The 13359-nt window shown below is 40.1% G+C and overlaps 1 protein-coding gene across 1 annotated transcript in view; it reads left to right on the forward strand.

The window, feature by feature from the left end:
- LOC126109865 (aprataxin and PNK-like factor) overlaps nucleotides 1–13359 on the forward strand; it is an 86543-nt gene that overhangs the window by 53557 nt on the left and 19627 nt on the right. The window contains exons 3-4 of the mRNA XM_049914931.1: nucleotides 10–887; nucleotides 12189–12361. Coding sequence (XP_049770888.1) covers nucleotides 10–887; nucleotides 12189–12361 — 1051 coding nt within the window. The remainder of the gene's footprint in view (nucleotides 1–9; nucleotides 888–12188; nucleotides 12362–13359) is intronic.

The raw sequence follows: 13359 nt of genomic DNA on the forward strand, positions 1-13359 counted from the left end.
ATTTTTCAGACAAGCCTCAATCCATGTTATTACAATGATGAGAAAGTGATAACAAAATCTTCTTCTGTGGAGCTGAAGATAGGCGACAGATTTTCCTTTCTACCAGACAGCTACTGCTACTGTGTAAAAGTTAGTTCACATAATGGTTCCCCATCTGAAGAAGGCACTTCTAGTAGTGAAAATATAAATAATGGTGCCAACACTGAGGAGAAGCCGTTTACAGTAGAAGAAACGGGTGTGCCATCTGTAAATGAAGAATCGTTGTGTACCATTACAGTTACACCTGCAGCTGACGATCCCGGTGGGGAAATGTCTGTGGCGCTTGCCGGTGTTAGTAGTGCTGCGGACCTGAGTGGTGAATTGACAGATCTGGATGTACTGAGTGACAAAACGAAGAATGGCCCCACAGACGCATCTCCCATGTCTGCTAGCAAGTATGTGCCAAAGTGGTTGTTAGCGGCAACCGAGCGGGCCAAGCGGAGGATAGAAGAGCTCTCTGGTGAAGAATCGGGGACCGAGAAGGTGCGTGCAGTGGAGGTGGCGAAAGAAAAGAGCCCGGCACAGGACACCGATGCCAGTGTCGATAGGGACAGCGGGGTGGCGGACACGGGGGCTCGTGAGGATGTGGCACCCACCTCGGCCATCCACCAGATGAGCGACGATGGCGATTCTGAAGGGCTGGCCACGGAGAAGCCGTCGGAAGAGGAGCCTATACAGAGGCAGCTGTCACCGAGGCCAGTGAGGGATTTGGAACGAGTGAGTGGAGGCGCAGAAGAGAAGCAGCAAAGTGGAGACGGGCAGGGTGCCACTGCCAACTACACTCGTGACCCTTCGCCTGTCCAAACCTCAGTTCGAGTCCCCTGCAAATACGGGAGTGCTTGTTACAGGTTTGCATTGAATAATAAATCACACTTTTGGCTTAAATCAGCTGTTCACCCAGAATGAGCAAATCCCTTGTGCATCCCAACCTTATGTGTTGTCTCCCTCCCACCGAGAGGCTTGCTGACAGTAATAGGTATCGTATTTACAGCCACAATATTTTTTCTTAGATGGCAAGCGATATGTGCGCCACATTTGGTTGAAGTATCTTCAGGCATTGGCAGACTGTTGCGTGCGTGTTACCTAATTCTCTCACCTACCCTTACCATAATCCCTATCCTTGGGAGTGCCAGGGATATCCTAATTCCACAATATTTTTATTTTCCAGTTGCTATTGTTGTTCTTTTGATTGTGAACCCAAAGACTGGATTGATGCAACTCTCCACTCTAGTCTATCCTGTGCTAAGCCTCTATATCAAGAAATAGCTACTGTAACCTACAAACTTTTGAAACTGCTTATTGTATTCAAGCCTTGGTCTTCCTCCTCAATATTTACCTCCCCTCCCCCTCCCCCACCACTCTCTCTCTCTCTCTCTCTCTCTCTCTCTCTCTCTCTCTCTCTCTCTCTCTCTCTCTCTCTCTCCCCCCCCCCCCCCTCCATCCCCCCCTCAGTTGCCAAACTGATGATTCCTTGAGGCCTCAGGATGTGTCCAATCAATTACCCCCTTCATTTAGTCAAGTTGTGCCACAAATTTCTTTGTCCTTGCTTGTTATATGTGTGATTTAAGCTTAAGCATTCTCCTCTAGTAGCACCTCATTTTGAAAACTTCTGTTCTCTTCTCATCAGATGGGTTTATCTCCATCTACATCTGCACCTACATGTATAGTCTGCAAATCACTGTGAGATGCATGGCAGAGGGTATGTCCCATTGTACCAGTTATTATGGTTCCGTCCTGTTCCTTTCAGGTATGGAACATGGGAAAAATGATTGTCTGAATGCCTCTGTGTGTGCACTAGTTATTCTAATCTTATCCTCATGATCCCTGAGTGAGCGATACGTAGGGAGTTATAGTATATCTCTAGCATAATCGTTTAAAGCTGGTTCTTGAAACTGTTAATAGCATAGTTTACACCTGTTTTGAAGAATCTGCCATTTCTGTTCCTTTAGTATCTGTCACACTCTCCAATGGATTAAACGAAACTGTGACCATTCACCTTTTCTGTATACGTTCTGTATTCCCTGTTAGTCCCGTCTGGTACGGGTTCCACACAATTGAGCAATACTCTAGAACTGGTCCCACAAGTGATTTGTAAGCAATCTCCTATGTAGATTGATTGCACTTCCCCAGTAATCTACCAATAAACCTAAGTCTACCACCTGCTTTACCAGTAACTGAACCTGTGTGATCATTCTATTTCATATCCCTACAAAGTGTTACATCCAGATATTTGTTTGGCTGATTTCAACAGTGACTCATTGATATTAGTCATAGGATACTACATTTTTGTTTTGTTTTGTGGAGTGCAAAATTTTACATTTCTGAACATTTAAAGCAAGTTGCCAATCTCTGTACCATGTTGAAATCGTATCAAGATCTGTCTGAATATTTATGGATCTTCTTTCAAATAGTACTTCATTATAGATAACTGCATCATCACCAAAAAGCCTGGTTTTACTATTATTGTTGTCTGATAGGTCATTAATGTACAAAATGAACAGCAAGGGTTCCAACACACTTCCCTGTGGCACACCCGAAGGTACTGCTACATCTGACGATGACTCTCCATCCGAGATAACATGTTGCATCCTCCCTATTAAGAGATCCAAAATCCAGTCACAAATTTCAGTTGGTACCCCATGTGATCATACTTTTGACAGTAAGTGTAAGTGTGATGCTGAGTCAAACATTTCAGAAATCAAGAAATGCAGCATCTGCCTGATTGCCTTGATCCAGAGCTTTCAGTATGCCATGTGAGAAAAGTGCAAGTTGGGTTTCACATGATCGATATTTTCGAAAGCTGTGCTGGTTAGCATTGAGGAAGCCATTTGGTTCAAGATACCTCGTTTTGTTTGAGTTTAGAATATGTTCTAAGATTCTACAACAAACCAATGTCAAGGATATTGGATGGTAGTTTTGTGGATCACCTCTACTACCCATCTTGTAGATAGGTGTGACATGTGCCTTTTTCCAGGAACTGGGCACATTTTTTGTTCGAGGGATCTATGATAAACTATAGTTAGAAGAGGGGCTAACGCAGCTGCAAATTCGGTATAAAATCTGACACGGATTCCTTCGGGCCCTGGAGCTTTGTTCAGTTTTAATGATTTCAGCTGTTTCTGAACACCACTGACACTAAAACTCATTTCATTCATTTTTTTAGTGGAATGAGGAATAAACTGAGGCAATTGTCCTGAGTTTTCCTTTGTAAAGAAACATTTGAAAATATAGTTAAGCATTTCATCTTTTTCTGCGCTTCCCTCAGTTTCAGTTCCTGTCTCATTCACTATGGACTGGACCCTAACTTTAGTGCCACTAACAGTCTTAACATACGACCAGAATTTTGTTGGGTACTGTGAAAGAACGCTTGACAATATTCTGCTATGGAAGTCATTGAAGGCATCGCACATTGCTCTCTGACAGTCAAATGCGTTTCATTCAGCTTCTCTCTATCTGCAGCCCCATGCTTTGTATTACACCTGCAGTGATCTCTGTTTCTTTAGAAGTTTCTTTACAGTTACTGTAAACTATGGAGGTCCCCACCCATTATGAACTGCTCTACTGGGTACATTTCTATCCAGTGCATGGTCAACTATTCTTTTAAACTTCAGCCAGAGTTCCTCTACATGCTCCTGTCATGTGCTGAAAGTTTCATGTTCCTCATTGAGATGCAACACTAATAAGTTTTTATCTAGTTTACTGAACATATATATCTTTCTGCGTGTTATAGTTGTCCTTTGTACTTGGGCAATCATTGTTGCCACAATCGAGTCATGGTCACTGATACCAGTTCCACTGTGACATCCTCAAAGAGGTCAGGTCTATTTGTAGCCATTAGATCCAATATATTTCCATCATGAGTGAGGTTCGTAACTATCTGCTCTAGGTAGTTTTCAGAGAATGCATTTAGTAAAATTTCACAGTATATCCTATCACACCCACCGCTAACAAAACTGCAATTTTCCCAAGTAATTGTCAGATAATTAACATCTCCACCAATGATCACAATATGATTCGGGAACTTACATGCAAGAGAACTGAGGTTTCTTCTAAAGTTTTCGGCTATGTCAAGAGATGAGTCTGTTGGGCGATAGAAGGATCCAATATAATTTTATACCCATCTCTGGTACTAAGTCATACCCAAACAATCTCACATGCAGCTTCAATTTCTACCTCTGTGCATTTGAGTTTCTTGTCTACTGCAACAAATACATTTCACATTTGCCTATCCTTTTGATGTACACTTAAATTTTCCCCAAAAATCGAACTGCTATCAATGTATCATCTGCCTTTCATTTCCATACAGGGCTGCACTTCTGACAGATACCTTCTGAACTGAATTTCCAATACTTAATTTTACATTTGACTACAGCAAATTTGTCTTTTGCGAAATTTGGTTCTCGCTATTGCCAGTCTGCATTTTATATCTCCTCTTTCGCTGCTATCATGACTTGTAAGGGGCAGTTATATGAAAATGAGACAGATGGGGAAAAAAGTAAGTAAACTGTTTATTATTTCAAAAATAATCACCATAAATCTTAATTTATTTATTCTGCTGTGAGACAAGATGCTCAGTGCCTTCATGAAAAAATGCTTGTGGTTGTCCATGGAACCACAATTGTACCCAGGCATGCACTCTTTGTCTGAAGCAAACTGGCAACAACAAATGTCTTTCTTCATGGCTCCAAAATGTGGAAATCAAATGGGGAGAGATTGGGACTGTATGATGTGTAAGTGCTTCCCACCTGGTAGGCCCACGTGTTGCCGAGGTCATTTAGACTACGCTTCAGGAGTTTTGCTGTGAAGCTCTTACACAGCCTCCTTACAGTCTCGAGCTCTTCCCAAGCAATTTCCTTAATTTTGGAGCCCTGAAGAACAACATTTGTGGTTGTCAATTTGTTTTGGACAAAGAGATGCACACCTAAGGACAATCGTGATTCCATATGCAACAGCAAACATTTTTCCATGAAGGTATTGATTATCTTGTGTCACAGTGGGATAAATGTGTTATCAGTTATGGCAATTACTTTTGAAATTTTAAAAGTTTACTTTCTTTATAGGGTTTGAAACATTAATCGGTAAAAACAGAACCCTTATAGGGTCACTTTGTTGTCTATCTGTCTGACTGACTGACTGTTAAAAACTTATTTCCTTAGGAACAGGTAGCCGAATCAAGTTAAAATTTGTGTCACATACTAAAGTCTATAGTCTATTGCTGGTCTAAATGATTTGAGCATCTAAGTCAATGCAATCAAAAGATATGGCCATTTCTGTCATATATTTTGATACTCTGACACTTACTCATTAAAACCTATAGGATACTCCCTTTGATCTAGAATCATAAAATTTGAGAGAAGTGAAGTTCCACTGTACAAGTAAAGGAAAAAATCTGAATGTTGTTAATTTGTAATTACATCACATGAAAAAAATTGTTTTTTGTCATTTGTTATCCAACTTCAAACTTCAGACATTCTCAAAAGTCTTGTAATTCCTGGGACTGATATCTTTTCAGTATCGGATTTCCCATAATGGATGGGGTATCTATATACATGATTAAGTTTGTACAGAACCTTCAGAGTGCAAGTCCTACTTGCACCTGGCCAATTTTTTCCTCTGCCTCATTTTCCTTTGACTGTCCCAGATAGCAAAACTCATCTAATACCTTTAATATCTCATTACCTGATTTATTCTGACTACATTCCATTACTCTTGTTTACTTTTGTTGATATCCATCTTATAATCTTTTCATGTACTGAAGTTTCTCCATTAGGCCTGACTTAAGTACTTATATCATTAGCAAAGAGAACTATTTCAGCTTCTAGCATATACTTTTTGCTGTCTGGAGAAACCCTAAGATTAAAACATGGCTAGCATCACTAGGCATTGAGTTTGGAAGGCAGAGATAGGTATACCTTGGGAAGATTTTGTTTCTTTTCTATTTGATGTGAAATTGTTCCAGGTGATCAGCAAGTATTTCCCTATAGTAAGTGTGAATACCAGAAATAAACAATAACTGTTTGCAACATACCACAGCAGTGTCTGTGAAGTTGAGATGAACAAATTGATGTATGAGTATTGAGCCGAGAAAAAGCTTCAAATGGGTTTACTAAAACTGATGAAGCTAGAGCGCACGTGTGCCACATGAGATTGTTTGCTAGTTTTTTTAATATTAAATATCCCCTCGTTCATGCACTTACAAAATATGAAATTGGCATTTGTTCAAAATTTATCTCAAAACACTGTGAATTTTAACAGCATAGAATTAACAGTAAAATCAGTCTATTTGTCTGGCCTTCTTACTGTGAGACTACTTTGCCTGAAAGGGTTAAGATTAAACTGAGTATTAAAAGTAATTACGTTGTGCACAACATTTACAAAAGCCTTTTTTTCTTTCATTACCTTCACAAGAAAGTTTAAGTTAATAATATTAATAAAACAGCTAACAAACCTGATAGTGTAAGAGAGCAAGAGAATATTGAAAATCTAGTATAGTGCCCATGTGCTATAGCTTAGGCAAATTGTGTAAGCCAATTTAAGACTTGTACAAATGAAATGACACGACTACAGAAACTTTACTGGTCTCATATAGATATTATTTTATGTATATAGACTGAAGGGGGAATTTAAAGTAGACTGGGGCGGCAGTGAGAATTTAGATCGAGGTGGGAGCACGCCAGCATAATCCAAGCAATTGTGTGACCGCTGCGCCGAGGTGACTTAGTGGCTAGCGCACCTGCCTAGTAAGCAGGAGACCAGGGTTTGATTCCCGGTCTTGGTACAAATTTTCACTTGCAACTTCAGTCTATATACATAAAATCAATTTGAGACTGTTTCCCAGCTCAATAGAGCACAAATGTCCCATATCAAATTGTTTGTCTCTACACCACTGTGATACATGGACACTGTTATCATTTACACTCTCTTTAAGCTCACCAGGCAAAATATTAGTAAATACTGAGAGACATGACACTAATACCATGTCACATTTGATCTAGACAGAGCAGTGGCCTCAGTTTGGTGAGGAAGAGAATCCACAATTATCTTTGGTTACGACATCACCAGCTAAAGCCCCTCATTAATGATTAGATCCAGTAGAACTACCAAATCGTGAGGATATTGATTTGCTATGTTTCACCCACTGTACCAGATATTTTCCACGGGTTTAAGGTCAATTGATTCACAGATCCAGTCTAGGTGCAATAGGGTGACTGAGTCTTGGTGAGGGACACTCCATGATATACAGTCACCGTGAAGAAAGTTCTAAAGAAGCAGAGATCATGGCATAATAGGTGTAAAACAAAGCATAGGGATATAGATAGAGAGATGCTGAGTGAAACGCTTTTGGCTGTGTAATGCCTTCAATGACTACTGTAGCATAATACTGTCAAGTGATCTGTCACAATACTCAAAGAAATTCTGCTCATATGTAAAGGCTGTTAATGACACCAAAGATAGGGTCCAGTCCCTAGTGAATGAGACAGGAACTAAAACTGAAGGTAACACAGTGAAAACTGAAATGCTTAACTCCTTTTTACAAATGTTCCTTTACAAAGGAAAACTCAGTAGAATTGCCCCAGCTTAATCCTCAAGCCAGTGAAAAGATGAATGAAGTAAGTATTAGTGTCGGTGGTGTGGAGAAATAGCTGAAATCGTTAAAACTGAACAAAGCTCCAGAGCCCAATGGAATCCATTTCAGATTTTATACTGAATTTGGAGCCAAGTTAGCCCTTCTAACCAGCTTTGTATGATGACTGTAGGAATATACTGTAACCCCTACATATCATTCACACCAGGATCATGAGAACAAGATTAGATTAATTACAGCACACAAAGAGGCATTTAGACAATCATTTTTCCTATGCTTAATACTGGAATGGAATGGGAAGAAGCCCAAACAACTGGTACAGTGGGACTTACTCTCTATTGTGGACTTCACAGTGTAGATGTAGATACAGATGTAGATACACTAGCTGTGTGTGTGTGTGTGTGTGTGTGTGTGTGTGTGTGTGTGTGTGTGTGTGTGGGCGCGCGCACGCACAAGCCTGTGAACATTGCTGTTATGATCTAGGAAAACAGGAGTGTCTACAACATACTTGTAATGAAGATGTAGAATTGCGTGATCTGAATGAGTAGGTCCGAGTCATGGCATGAAAAGCATCTCCAAAACTTCATGGAACCACTCCCAGGAAGGAAAAATATTCCCAAAAGATCTCAGAACCACCTCCAGGCAAAACATCCAAAACATCACAGAATCACCTCCAGCCCGAACTACACCCTTTGCACACTCCAGGTTAATCACCTCATTGGGCTGTCTGTGCACTCTTAAAAAACAAACGCAATTGGCACACTTAACTTTGTGACTGGATTTCATATTGTACACATGTGGCTGTTACTCATTTACTATGCTGTAGAAATCTCAATGTGCACAGATTCTTTGTGCTGCTGCACGATCATATCTACTGAAAGAATCAGGCTGGACACAAGATTTGGAATTCTGAGAGTAGTTATATTTTCTGAGACAATTTACTCAGCCAAACGTTACAGACTTCGCCTCTGGAAACTGAACCGATACTGCCACTGATGTGGCATCAACTGCATCTCTTAAATAATATTAAAGTAATGCTTTACAAATGTTTACATTTTTTATTTCATACTTTTCATGAAGATACAATTACAGTAAGTATTTTGGATAAGTGGCAGCATTGGTCATAAATATTGAAATCCTTTGTTTTACAGATCAAATTCGGTCACTGTATGGCCATCTTCAGTGCAAACTATTCGGACCTTGTGCACACGGTTCCCAATGGAACTAGACATCAAAAAAATTACAGTATCTTTAATTAATGAATTTTGAGATGATGAAGTCATTGACAGTTTCCAAAGTTCTTTGCGGGATGATAATTTCGTGTATGCATTGATGTTGTGATGCTTGATTACATAAAATTAAGTACAATAATGACAGGTATAAAAATATGAATTACAATGATTTCACTGTAAACAAAACATTGCCAACATATTCTCTGCTATTTTACTTTTTAGTGAACCAAACATTTTTATTCACAAAGGTCATTATATATTGAGTCTCCAATTTGTTTATGTTCTGACAGTGATGAAACATTTTGCAGTTGGATGCTTTCATGAGTATTTCATCATTTGCATCACTAAATAGTTTAATTACATTTTTTATGAGTATAGGCATTCTACTGTGAAGTATACATATGTATGAGGCATGCCTTTTAAGTAAGAACCACTTTGAAATAAAAATAAAACAAGTAGAGTTTTCTCAGTAATTTTATTTTTGGTTGAAAGGCACTTATTGTATCATACAACCAACTTTTGAATACCATCGTTTTAGAAATCTGCTGCCTGTTGAATTAAGTGCACTTCTAGACACTTGTAAAAGCTCATCACTTAACATCAAAACCATAAAGCATTTGATATCTCTCACTTTTTCAACAACTTTGTGCACTTAATTGTCAGTAATGATTGAAGGACACCCAGTTTGTTCCTCATTGTGCTGATTTATACAGCCATTTTTTTAAAGCCCTCACTCATTTCCATACCATCTCATCACTCATAATGTTTTCTCCACATTCGCCACTGATCTGATGAATTTCAGCACTTTAAGGCTTTAGCACTAAGAAAACAAATCGCAGCACGTATTTCATAGTTGGCAGGATTCTCAACCGGAGGATGCACTTCATACACTACTAACAAACATAAACACACTAAATATTGATCAGAATTATGTAGAAAAGTAGATATAAAATTGCTAGGAAAAGTGTACTTGTTTCATTTTTATGTCAAAATGGTACTTAAAAAGCACACCTCATACATGAAAATAAAAATTATCTCATATGAGTAATCAAAATACACGATTCAGGTATTGTAATCTTCAATTGCAAGGGGCATCGATAGATTAGTTTTGTGTGACCACATTCAGCTACATTTCAACTCAGTGGTGCACATAATTACAGAAGGTGCAAATTTGTGATTTGTGACACTGTGCTGTGTGCCTCCAGTTATCTTTTGTCCTAGTTTCTGTGTCATTGTTTGGCCCACTGAAAACCACATTCACCAATATCAATAATTTCTGTTGGGTCTGAAACCAATGACACGGTGTGACACTTTTTACAGTTCCCCATTAGGATATTTTTACAACCACTGTTCTTTTGCCATATTAAATGGCTGCAGATGGTACACCACTCTTCATAGACACACTGTATAGGCAGCAATGATGCACCAGCAAATCTGACAACTTCATTCACAGTGTGACCTTATGTATGTCCACACGTGACCTCTTATTTTTGCCATTCTGTCATGTCTCCATGTTGGCCCATTTTACTTCCCTTATTCCATACAGCCAAGTGACCAATATACACCGCAAAACATCACCGCTACCAACTACATACAGAGTTTGTGCGAAAAGTATTGGGAAATTCTTCAAAGTATAGTACTCGAGCATCGACACACTTTCGCCAGAGGCTTTTCCACAATTTGAAGTCTCTGTGGTAGATGGATTCAGGAAGGACCTTGAGGGTATATATGCAAGCTTCTATGACAGCACTTACAGTCCCAGGGTAGAATCCTGTGAGGGAAGATTTCACCTTTTTGCAATAGGAACTAGCCTGCCGGTGCCAAATTGAGACTGTAAGGGGGTCAGGGGATCATCACGATGCCGTTTATCGTCAGGTAGTCGACGATCTCGGAGCAGGTGGGGCTGTCGTGTCGTAATGTCCGATTTCCAGCGATACCCTCACTCGATTGAGCCTTCTCTTCAGTCTTCTTAGCACTTCCGGATAAAAAGCAATATTCGGGTATAAATTTGTAGTCGACCACCTCTCGATGTTGAAGGAAATGAGAAGGATGGCTTTCAGTGTGGGTTTCCTCATTTAGCCATTTTTGGACAAGGTGACTCTGCAGTGTACCATTCAGAACTTTGGCACTTTGTTTCTAGATTGTATTAGAATATCCAAGTTTTGTCTCCCACGATGACGGTGCCAAAAAAGCTTTAGTATTCTTCAACATGTTGCAGAAGGTCTTCACAAGCAGACACTCGCCTCTGCGTTCGGGTGCTCGTCAGTGTCCTCAGGATAGATTTAGTGCAGATATTGTGCATTGCCAAATGTTCACTGATAATGATGTGCAGTGTCATCTTATCAATGCCAGTTGCATCTGCAGCTGTGTGCACGTGTAACAGACAGTCTGAATTCAACACTTCATAAGTGTGTTGCAAGTTGTCATTGGTTCTTAACATCAGCAGCAGTCCAGTGTAGGGTTCATTCTCCACACTTTTCAGCCCCCTTTGAAAAGCTCGTGTCACTTAAAAACTGCAGTTTGTGACACGCATTCGTCATTGAACACTTAGTGAATAACAACTAACGTCTCCGTACCCGGTTTTCCCAGTCCGACAGAAAATTTGATGGCGTACCGGTGTTTGACCGTTCGCTGCATTTTCCACTTACACCGAGTCACTCGACAGAGTTCCACTAAAAAACACAATCTCGCCAAACAAACACTGACAGGTGACTGGCACTTCGGGCATGTTGAAGGCCCGCCTCAGCCCCCTCCCACTGTCGAGCATCCGTGGTGCGTGCACAGTGTGACTTACAGTCACGTCAGGGAAATTTTGTTCCCGATACTTTTATTGCAGACACTGTACGTGGTGGAGGGTCACACGAGCTGCCTGGTACCAGTTCTACAGCACTTCAAAGCGACCATTGTGCTCTTTTAAAGGGTAACTAATACGATCTCTCAGGTCTTCTCGGCACGATTGATTAATAGTGTGCTTCCGTGGGTTCTGCTGAGTCATTATTTCCATTTTGTGCACAATATGAACTCAGCTATAAGTAATGGTGTGAGACCAACAACAGTTCACACTCTGATTGAAATCCAGGTAGCAAGTGCACATAACAGCAAAACTCACACCACCTGAAGAGAATGGTCGGGCCAGAAGACCTGGACACGCACTATTAAGGGAGACTAGTAGTTTGTCCAGTGAGCTTGTAACATTTCTGTGTGTGTGTGTTAATTTTGTCAATTTTGTTGTTGTTAGCATGCAGTGTGAAACCTAGAACTGTATCTTTTTGCAGGCTGTTTATAAGTTTTCCATCATCTTAGGAGACTAAAAGATCTGTATCGTTCTTTAGGAAAAACCCTCAGCATTTCACCGAGTTCAGCCACCCTGGCGATCCTGATTATAAAGATGACCGGCCAGAATGTCGTTATGGAACAGAATGCTACACAAAAAATCCACTCCACAGACAGACCTACAAGCATACAAAGAAGCCACCAAAGAAGAGGCAGAGGGTGAAGAAAGGCGGTGAGTCATATAGCTTACTTTCAAATTTGCCACTCTACACTCTAATTTCTCTCTCTCTCTCTCTCTCTCTCTCTCTCTCGTTCCCTGCTTGCTTCTGTTTGAGCAAGGCTTGTATGGAAAGTAAGAACTGTTTTGGAAAAGGCCATAAAAGCATTTTTTTTCCAAACCAAAAGTTAATTTTACAAGAAAGAGCATTTATTAAACTATTTTTCTACGTAGCTGCCACCACTGTTCAGACATTAGTCATATTGGGAAACCAACTTTGCTATGCCCTCTTTGTAGGAAGAAGTCATTTGTTAAGGCAGCCACTGATGAATTCCATCATCACTGTCAGAGAACCACCTTCCAAAATCACACTTCAAGTTCAAGAAAAAGTGGGAGTCAGAAAGTGCAAGATTGGGGCTGTACAGATAGTGCTCGAACTGCTCCCAACCAAATTTTTGGATACGATTTTGAGTGACCCCTTGCAAAATGGGGACTTCTGTTGTCATGAAGCAACAAAGTGCCTTGACTGAGCATTCCACATCTTCTGTTTTGAATTACGTGCTAAAGTTTCATCAGTGTTTCACAATATTGTACCATATTGACGCTTCACCTCTGGGGAGGAACTCTAAGCAGAATCCCCAGCCTGTCCCAGAACACAGTGTACATGATTTTTTGTGCTGACAGTGTTATTTTGAAATTATTATTATTATCATTATTATTATTATTTTGGGGGAAATTGCCAGTGCCTCCACTCCATTGACTGTTGTTTTGATTGTGGAGTGACATGACAAACCAAGTTTCATTACCGGTCACAATTCTGTTTAAGAATTCATCTCCCTCATGACTATGTCAGGTAAGAAATGCCAAAGCACTGCCAAGTTGCTTTGTTTTGTAGACATTGATAAGCATTTTTGGAATCCAACGAGAAAACGTGTTGTGAAAATTTGTGATGTGTGACAATTTCATGCAAAACAGTTTTTGAAATTTGTGGAAACTCATTGCAAAGCATTCTT

The sequence above is a fragment of the Schistocerca cancellata genome, chromosome 12 (genome assembly GCF_023864275.1).
Source record: "Schistocerca cancellata isolate TAMUIC-IGC-003103 chromosome 12, iqSchCanc2.1, whole genome shotgun sequence".
Classification (NCBI taxonomy): Eukaryota; Metazoa; Arthropoda; class Insecta; order Orthoptera; family Acrididae; genus Schistocerca; species Schistocerca cancellata.